Source organism: Elephantulus edwardii, unplaced genomic scaffold (genome assembly GCF_000299155.1).
Source record: "Elephantulus edwardii isolate Elephantulus edwardi_28Jun2011 unplaced genomic scaffold, EleEdw1.0 scaffold00011, whole genome shotgun sequence".
NCBI lineage: Eukaryota > Metazoa > Chordata > Mammalia > Macroscelidea > Macroscelididae > Elephantulus > Elephantulus edwardii.
This window is the reverse complement of record NW_006399761.1, coordinates 8336561-8346690: the sequence shown is the minus strand read 5'-3', so window position 1 is coordinate 8346690 and position 10130 is coordinate 8336561. Positions and strand designations below refer to the sequence as shown.

The following is a 10130-nucleotide window of genomic DNA, read 5'->3' as shown; positions in this document are numbered from 1 at the left end:
AGGAGCGCGGCGCTTCCATGGGCTCGGCGCGCGCGGCGCACGGAGCTTGGGCCGGCGAAGTGGCCTCCCCGGTGCCTGCACACCATGCGGAGCGGATTTACCTAGTGGGCGCGCGCTGGCTGGCGGGCATGTGGAAGTGAGGACCCTCCGGGAGGAGCTCCGAGCCGTCTCCCCGCTCCCCGCCCCGCGGCGCGCACTCTCGCCCCAAACTCTTTGGGAGTATCTCTGGAGACCCCCGGAACCCTGGAAATCTGGGCGCCGCCGCCGCGCGCTCTGCGCTCGCAGCTCCCCGGGACTGCCCGGCTGGACGAGCCCCCCGACAGCGGCGTTGGCCTTGGCTATGTTGCGGATTGCTTGGGGTGCCAGGCCCGGCGGACTCCAGGACCCCGAGAAGACTGTCCAGCGGCGGGAGAGGATGGGTGCCCAGGCGCGGTGAGGCGGCCAGCCCCGCAGCCCAGCCCGCGCCCTCTCCCCTCCTCGCGCCCCAAACTTTGCCTCCCGCGGCGGCGGCGGCCCCTGGCCGGGCACCCCGCCATGTACCCGAGGATGCTGCGCTGTGGCGCCGAGCTGGACTCGCTCGGGGGCGGCGGCGGCGGCGGCGGGGGGCGCCTGGCCCTGTTTTGGATTGTCCCGCTCACCCTCAGCGGTCTGCTCGGAGTGGCCTGGGGGGCTTCGAGTTTGGGAGCGCACCACCATTTCCATGGCAGCAGCAAGCATCATTCAGTGCCTATTGCAATCTACAGGTCACCGGCATCCTTGAGAGGCGGACACGGTGGGTCTGTGATGCCAAGTTCTCTCGGGCCCCCCCTCCCTTGCGCCCCTTTGGCTACCCGGCTCTGAGCCCCGAAAGCTTGGAGAGATGGGGGGCTGGGGAAAAGGAGGTGCAGTTGGGTGTGTGTGGTGGCAGCGACTTCCCTCTTTGAAGACAATAGGAAGGGGTTGGGGAAATACCGCCCGCCCGGGCGTTTGTGGTGAGGGTGGGAGGGGCTTCCTCTCCAGGTGCCAGGAGAGACATGGGCACTTACGAAAGGACCAGCCGGACCAAGTGGCTGGGCCCCGCAGAAAGGGGGCGTTACTACCCCCGAAGGTCACTCTCTGGCCGGATGGGGCGCCGTGCTCAGCCTAGGGCCCCAGCGCCAGAGAGGGCTCTGCAGAACCTTTTGTCTGCGCGGTGTGTGTGCGCCGCACCTCCTGCCCATCTTCCTCTGCCCCGGGGGAGGGAGAGGTGGGGTGGGGGTCACATGCCAGACTGCAGTGACAGCCGGCCAGTCCTGGGACTTGCTCAACAGGAGACCCATCCTTTTGCCCCACCACTTGCCTGACATAGGAGAGGGGGAACTGGGGCGCACCATCCACTGCCGGCCAGCCAGGGCACAGGAGGAAAGGGGCCGCCGGATAGCAAGGCCCCTCCACCCCATCCTCTTCCCCGACACCCACATACATTTGTATTCCTTGGTGTCTGAGCTGATTTCTAAGTGGAGCAGAGGAAGGCTTGGCTACCCAAGACCTCCTCAGGGATGAGGAGACAATCCAAAGGTTATTGAAAGAAAAGAGGTCTCTCCTGCCTCAGAGCTTAGTCAGGTGGGTCCAATCTAGGAGGTCTGCCTGGAGGAAGTGGGAGGAGGGGAATCAGAGCAAAGGATAGAACGTTTTTCCTCACCGGGTTTCCTTTGCAAAGAACAGGGTGCAAATGGAAAAAAGCCTGCAGGTTTTCAGAGTGGTAGCTTTCTTCTCTCCAGACTAGCTACCAATGAGAGGCCAGGTTCCTCTTTACCTTTCTCCAGAAAGAGCTTGTTTCTGATTCCCGGGGATAAGCAAGAGACAAAACCCTAAGCCCTTTTGGTGAGCCTTGCCCCCCACCCAGTCCTCCTTCAGGAACTTGTGTGAAAGTTGCAGACACTTTCCAATGGCCCCCCTCCGCACCCCCTTTGTCTTCTTCCCCTTGACTTGGCCAAGCGGGCTTCCTCTGAGCTCATTTTAGAACTGGATCCCCTTCCATCTTCTGGTGTAAGCACCTTCCCGGGTCAGCTGCTGGGGCTGCCACAACTTGCCTTCCTTCCAGAGGGCGGGGAAGAGGGGAACGACACACACTTCTCACCTGAAAAGGTTCAGGTTAGACAGGAAAGCTACCAGCAGAGACATCAAGTCCCCAGGTAGCCCCTCTACAGGAATGGAGGAGGAAAACCCCCTTCCACTGCACGCGACCCCCCAATTCCCTCTGAAGGAATTCTCTCTATCTAAGCCTCAGGGGGATGGAAGACTGAGTGATGCCTCAGACCAGGGCATTTTCTTTCCAAATCAAAGGCAGATGAATTTCTCTGAATGGTGAGGAGTTTCTGTTGCTGTCCTCCCTGGCTTCCGTGATAGGAGCTTGCAGACAGACCCCTTCTACTGGGTGCAGTCTCCCCCCAATGCTCTGTCTTTGTGCAGAATTCCGTCTACCCCCGTGGGAGGGAGGCGAGCTGGGGTGCAGGAGGGGCAGACAGAGCGTGGGTGAGTGCAGGGATCCAGATGGGGGTGTTATGTGCTCGCGAGAGAGGTTGGGGGTGCTTAATTGAAGAAGCACTTAGGGAATAATCTTCTATACATATTTGAGAAAGCCCTCTGCCTACTGCCAGAGGGGTCTGCCGCTGAATGGGGCGAACGGCTGGGGATTTGGAGAAGGAACACCCAGGGGTCCCTGCCGCAGAGCCTGCACTCCTGTCCCTTCGCCACCGGGCCTACCCCACGGGCGCCGTCTGCTGGTCTTTATACACATTTTCTTTCCCTCCAGAATACAATGGTGTCCTCTGCTGAATGGAGGGGGGGGAACCCCAAAACAACCAAACCCGGAAAATCTAGGGACCTCCACTGAAAAAGAGAATTCCTATGCTGGAGGAAATGATGTGTGAGACGCAGTATTCTTTTGTGGGAACTTTTTCTTTCTGAGATTCTATTGTCTGGACGGATCTGTCTTAAACACTCCCTTGTCTTCTGTATCTCACTCAGCTGTTGCTCCTTTGCAGCGGCTGTTTTTAACCAGAAAGACAACTTGCCTGTGAGTCGCCAGCTCCCTGCAAGCAAGGAGTCAGGTGTTGAGTTTTTCTCATACTTCATTTCTTGCATCCTTTGAAAAGAGGGAATTAGACCTGGGCTGAAAACACCTGGGAGCATTAAAGATGATCTAAGCCTTGGAGGGAGGGAGAGAGAAATGGGAGTGAGGTGAGGGAACAGAGGAGCTGAGTACTGGCCCAGCCAGGTAGGGTTGTGGCTTTGAAGGAGACAGGTGATGTTGGATTTGCTGGGTCAGTAAACACCCTTTTAAACAAAGGACCCATAAAGAAATGCTCCCCTCGCCTCATAGATGAGGGTTGAAAGATTCACAGAGGTAAATGAAAATATGGCAAATGCCTTGCACACCATTATGTTGCTGGCAAAAAAAATGAGATTGAGTTCCATATCTGACTCTCTCGCAAATCGGCATATGCAGATGAACAAATGAACACGCGTGTTTGGGTGCATTAGGATCTCTGGAATTCATAAGACACACTTCTCATAATAGGGAGTGCATGTATTTGCTTGAACGTGTGAAAGAAAAGAACTGTGTGTGGCAGATTCTAGGGAATTAAATCGGCTTTCCTGTGTGGGGAAGATTGCTGGGTTGACTCTCCAGGTTCATTCTTCTTCATTTTCTCATCATGCCATGCTTCATTTCCACTATTATGAGGTGTCACTTACAAGATTTTCAGGGTGCAGGGAGCACAGATGGCTACTCTGAGCATCTCTGTACAAGCTGACCCAGCTGTAGGGATTGCAAGGGGGATTTTATTTCATGCAGATGGGGAGCACCTCTCAAAACTCCCCAGGACACCATCTGACTGTGCATGTACTTTCAAAAACAAACAAAAAAGAAAGGCGTGAATGATGAGAATTCTTTTCCATAAGAATTCTTTTCCTTGAGTTATATAAACGGAGGATTGCATGTCTGCAGGTGATAAAAGCAAATGTGGCTGTAATTAAGAAAGCTACTTAAAGGCACTGAGAGTCCAGAATAGACCAGCGTGCTCCAGAACGGGGCCCCCTGTGTGCAGGATGATGTCAGTGTCATGTTCGGGTCCCCATATCTGCTCTGACTCTGCCAAGTACCCCACGCACGCTTTGGAAAATTAGCTCAGAGCATCTCCATAATTTCAGGAGATAAAGGAGGGGGAAAAGCCCTCTGAGAGCAAAGCTGGCCAGAGCCAGCCCTTCTCCTCCCACAGATATGAGCTCCGGAAATTGTATGGCCCTGATTAGCTTATACTATTAAAGGGCGAAGGGGCTTTCCCAGAAGGGGACGTTAACAGATTTCAGGAGCCTGGCTTGTAATTGAAGCAGCCCAATACCATTATATAGGGTAATAATTATATCTTGGATTTATAGTCGTTCTCTTCCCGAGGTCCAGAACACTGTTTACTGACTAGACTTCTCAGAGCTTTTCAGAGCACTTTGGCATCTCAGTTTCCATGTCTGGCTCCTGAAGTAGAGACAGCCCCCCAGAACCAGCATCAAATCTTTGATCAGAGACCGAGAGGAATGAAGGCTTGGTGGCTCACAGCCCAGAGAAGTGCCCTGAGCCCACAGGGTTTTAAAACCCAATCCTCCATGTGGTTTGATGGTTGATCTCTTGGACTAGAAGTCATTACAAAGAGCCTGGCTTGGCCCTTTGCTTACAGCGTGTATTAATGGTAATAAATGATGTGAGAAAGGTTGGTGATACCTCACTGGTGTCCCAGACATCAGTCATTGATTCTTTGGAGGAGGTTTTTGTTACTCTGTTGTTTTGCTGGGAGGCAAGAGGCTAGTCTTTTGTTTAACATCTGGGAGAGGTAGCAAAACCTTTCACAGTCTTCTTCACTGTGTGGAACAAAAGAATGGAGCTCTTCTGGGAACTGCTTGTTATGGGAACGCTTGAGTGATCCTGAATGATTTTGGCTGCTTCTGGGAATAAATATTACTCTTCCACACCTCTTACTTCCTTTGTTATATCTGTACCAAATATTCATACCACTTAAGGGCAGGAAAGGTCCATCTTGTATTTCTGTGATTACTTTTTAATCATTTGTGGTGGTGATAGTGGTATGTGCCTTCTGGTTAGGACCCTGCTCATAAATGACTAAGTCATTCCCGTCAAGTCAGAACTGACTCGTAGAACTGCCTCTTACCTGACTCTCCTGCAGGGTTTTATAGTCTGTAAGGCAGCCATCAAAGAAGGAGATTGCCTATCTTTCTCCCACAGAGCAGCTGGTGGGTAGCAACAACCTGGGTTGACAGAGCAACTCTGTTAGGTGACCAGAGCTCCCTTTGAATACCTTAAGGTAAAAGTATTTCTAGCACCCTAGGTAATTGTTGTTGGCCATCCTTCAGAGTCCAGTCTTCCCTTCAGTGAATGTATGTTGATGACTTACTGTGTGTATGTTTTTGAGTCTGTACATTAGTTCCTTGAACAGGTCAGGGGGACGAAGCCCAGATATAACCCACCGAGAAGTTAACACATTAGCTCTAAAAATGCAAATATTAGAAACAGTTCATTTAAATGAAGAAGCAGGGGTTAACTCTTTGCAGAAAGGTTTCTTCCAAACATAAATGCAGGAAACTTGAAAGTTCATGCATATACCGTAGTCACCTGGAATACAACATGCAATGATTTGATAACTACCACAAAACACTGTTTTAGCTACAGTGCCCTTTCATACCTGTGCTGGAGACAGCGCCTTGCCGAATCCCTTTCTTCAGAGTGGCCTCACATATGGCTCCTAATGAAACAGAAAGACTTATTTGTTTCTCAGATAGGAGTAAGGCTTACTTTGAAAAGGCATTTGAGACAGGAAGTTTGTTTCTTTAAGCGGCACATGGACGTATAGAAATAATTGAGGCCTTTTGATTTGGTGGCATTTCTAGAATTTTCTAGTAACTGATCTTACAAAGTTACAAAGTTTAGCCTTTGCTGCATAACAACTTTTTCCCATTTCTGGAATGAAAACAAAATAAAACACAGTACATCTTAGTGGTTTGGAGTGAGAAGCTACTCACAGCTGACGCCCCAGCGGCTTGTCAGAGGTTGTAAATCCCTTGGGAGGAAATTGCCCATCTTTTTTTTTTTTTTTTCCTGTGACGCAACTCGTGGATCCGAACTGTCCACTTTGGGCTTGGCAGTGCAACCCTCTACTGACTTTGTCTGCAGACTAAGCAGAGGTCCCATGTAAATGTCTGTGTAAATGAGAACTAGAGAGCCCACGCGCAGTAGCATTCATAGAGACCATAAAGTCAGGAGATGTGGTATTGGTCCTCGAGTACCTGGTTATGATCTGAGATTGTGGGGTTCAGTTCCTCCCTGCCTTAGTGATGTAATGTCGTGGTAACAGAGGTCCAACAAGTGGTTGATGTTAACAAGGAGAAATTGATGCACATACAGTTTGAAGGGTTAGAAGTCCCGAATCAAGCCAGCAGCTGGAGGGGAGGCCCTCTTCCTCTCTTTGTTGGCCCTAGAAGTAAAGCCCTCGCTTCCTTTAGCCTCTGGAGGCCTGGCAGTCCCTGGAGATCCATGTGTCATGACCTTCTTGGTATCAAGGAGGTTCCTGGTGCAGAGATCTGAGTCCAGAAGGCCACACTCCACTTCTGGTGATTAATTCTTGGTGGCCCTGGGGTCGGTCCCTCTGTTTGGCCTGCCTCTGTCCCCTTTCACCTGCAGTGAGAGAACAGGTGGTACAGACCCCACCCTACAGAAACCGCCTTGAGGTTTGATCAGGGCTGTGATGTGATGGGCTTAAAGGACATTGCCTCCCACCCCTGAATCCTTTGACATCAGTTTGGCTTTCTTACATCTCGGCTGGATCGTGACACCGCGTCCACTTTGTTGTCGCTGAGTGCCTTTGAGTTGAGTATGACTCACAGCGACCCTATGACCAATAGAGCTGAAGTCTGCACCATCCTTACCGTCTTTGACACAGTTGAGGCCATTGACTTCATGTGTTTTGGGGGACACAGTTGAACCCACCACACTGCTTTAAAACATCCCTTCTCACTTGAACGTCTCAAGAGTAGACACCTCTCCTTTTGTACATAAGGAAATTGTTGTTGTTGTTGTCGTCACAGGCGACTCATAGCGACCCTATGAAGGAGAGTCACGCTTGCGTGACTTTCATCCTCTCTCCAGGTTCTTAGGGTTTCCAGAGGCAAACTATTACAGAAGTGGATGCCACTCCACCTTCCAAGCTTGTTTTATTCGGGGAGCTCCACCTCACCCTCTGTCCGCATTGGGTAACCAGCCATTAACGCCTTTGACACATCAGTGTCACAGTGTTCAGCCTCACAGCAACCACAAGTGACCGCGGTACAGCAACTTGTACACCAGGGCTATACAACCTAGAGGAATGTCTGAACAAAAACAATGAAAGACAGGCCCAAGGGCCGCAGATTAAAAGTTAACCACCTTTGGCTTGGTAGCATCTCTTTCTGTTCACTGGGCCAGCTGATCTCTCTATGTTGGTGTTATTGTAGTTATGTGTCATTGAGTCGCAGGCGACTCATAGCAACCTTATGAAGGAGAGTCCTCAACGCAAATAGAGATCTAAATAATTCATGTGAACTGGACTCAGCAGGTCAGAGCAAATTAATAACAGATTTGAAACTGGACCTGTATTTTCTAACTTTTCCACCTCCTCCAAATATTCTGTGAATTTAGTGTTTCTGTAGTTGAGAAGGGCGCCACACTCATTCGTTCCCACTCACCAAACCTCACAGCTGTCTGGTGAGTTCTGACCCTTGTGATCCTTGATTGGGTTTCTGAAGCTATAAATCTTAGTGGGGAAGAGATAGCCCATCGTTCTCTTGAGGAGCAGCTGATGGATTCAAACTGCGGACCTTTGGGATTGGAGTGCAGCTTCTTACCACTAGGCCATCAGAGCTCCCTAAGAGGAGAAGACTGCCTTTATTGCTTCTTCAGAGCAGTCGATGGATTCCGGCCAGTTAACAGGTGACTTAACAGCCTTCACTGTTACACAGAAGATGTTAGGGCTCCTTATGCTTACCTGAACACAGCATAACCCAGAGCGTTTCTTTTGAGGTAACTAACTGGGATTTAAGACTCAGCCTGTTTGAAGAGAGCGTGTTAACTTGTTCTAGTGGAGACAGCCACTCTTGATGCGTTGTTTCAATTCCCTGAGTGGTGTGAGGACTTAACTAACTGAAAGATCAGAGGTTTGAGACCAACCAGGGGCACCTCTAAGAATTCTGGTGGCATTGTCTTCAGGGAGTTGAGAATCTAAAGGCAGTAATCCCTCCCCCAGGTGGCTCAAATCCAGGATTTGAAGAAATCCTTCTTACCAGAGGGAACTCTGACAGCGTAGCCCTTCAGTGGCCCACCCACATTGTATGGAGCTCTGCTTCTTAAAGAAAGACATAACTTTCTGAAATGCTCATTCATGGTCTCAATAAGGAAGGATACTGAACATGAATTTTTATATAATTTAATTTTATCATTCACAGTCTTGGTGTATGTGTTTCATTTTCATTTCCACCCCCCCCCTCCTCAACTGAACTAAAAAAAAAAAAAGGATAAAAATCTATGTCATATCCATCTAGAAGTCCCCAAGATTTCTTTAGTAAGAACCCAAATGCAAACGCGTCACCTTTGAGTCACAACTTGGCTGGCCCTCAGTTGCACAGCGGGAGATGCCCCGTCTTGCTTCCACAAAACAACCTGGTGGGTTCTGAGTGCCGGTCAGTCTTTGGTCAGCAGGGCAGCCGCTGCAGATTCCTCGAGTAGAGCTCCCTTGGAGAAGAAAGTTCTCTTAAAGCCCTCATGCACCTGCCGTCTGTCCTCAGAGCCTTATGTGTCCAGTCCCTGGTGGTCATTTTGCTTAGCTGTTAGGCCCCAGAGCCATCCAGCGGTCCTCAGCCTGGATGAGTGACTCACCTGGGTGTGAAGGGAACCTCTGGGGCACACAGTGAGCACTCAGCTGCTGGTGGAGACGCAGGGAACGGAACCTACTGGGTGTGTCCCAGAGATAGCGAGTGGAAGGAGGTGGGGCAAGGTTTACAGGCTGAGAATGTGTGTGGAGCAGTTCTGCTCTGTTATCCAGGGTCAGTCGTGACTTAGAATGAGCTTGGCAGCCAAGATGGTGAGATGTACAGAAACCATAGTGTGTGTGGTCCTGCCGAGGGGCCGTCTTCCTCAGGTGAGGTCTAGGATAACATCTCTTAGAAAAGTGCAACGGTAATTTCTGCTTTTTTGCGTGATCTTCCCACCTGCCTTGTTTCCTTCTATGTAAGTTACCAAGTGACATTGGTAATGTTGTTGTTTAGTGCGACTCATAGCAACCCTATGAAAGAAAGTCCTCAACACTTGCATGGCTTTCATCCTCTCTCCAGGCTCATAGGGTTTCCGGAGGCAAGCTATTATGGAAGTGGATGCCACTCCTGCTTCCAGGCTTGTTTTAATAGTCTTTTAAAAATTTCTTTTTTCTCCCACCCCTCCCCCCTAGTTTGCTCTTCTCTTTGAAAAGTAAAAGAAAAATTATTTAATTGTTATACAGTCCCTCCCCCTAAGTCCACTCCACTGTGCAGCCTTTGTTCTGGTCTCCTGTCATGACAATAATACCTAATCCCTTTTAAACCGTTTTCTCCCTCATCTGTTTCAATGCAGTATACATAATTTATCCCATCTTTCTCAGTCTTATCCCAACCCCGATGTCAGTCCCGTTTTACAGCAATGGTACCATGCAGTATTTATCCTTTTGTGACTGTGATATTTCACTCAGCATAATGTCCTCCAGCATCACCCGTTTGTACAGTATTACAGGAGTTCCTTGTTTTTCAAAGCTGCGTAGTATTCCATTGTGTGAATATACCACAGCTTCTCTATCCATTTGTTTGTTGATGGGCACTTGGGTTGTTTCCAACTCTTTACTATTGTGAACAAAGTTGCAGTAAACATGGATGTGCATATATCTGCTTGGGTGGCAGTTACGGTTTCTGTAGGGTATATTCCCAGTAGTGGAATGCTGGGTCAGATGGTATCTCTATTTGCAACTTTTTGAGAAAGCGCCATACAGCCTTCCACAGTGGTAGCACCATTTTACACTCCCACCAACAGTGAATAAGGGTTCCAG

The 10130-nt window shown here is 49.9% G+C and overlaps 1 protein-coding gene across 4 annotated transcripts in view; it reads left to right on the top strand.

Moving 5' to 3' along the window:
• The window catches only part of NRXN1 (neurexin 1), a 1383864-nt gene that overhangs the window by 868323 nt on the left and 505411 nt on the right, over window positions 1-10130 (top strand). The window contains exon 1 of one of the 4 annotated variants that reach the window (XM_006880914.1): window positions 535-772. The exons of the other annotated variants lie outside the window; for them this stretch is intronic. Within the exon in view, the coding sequence (XP_006880976.1) occupies window positions 535-772 (238 nt within the window). Of the gene's footprint in view, window positions 1-534; window positions 773-10130 lie in introns of those variants that run through there. 4 annotated transcript variants of the gene reach the window in all.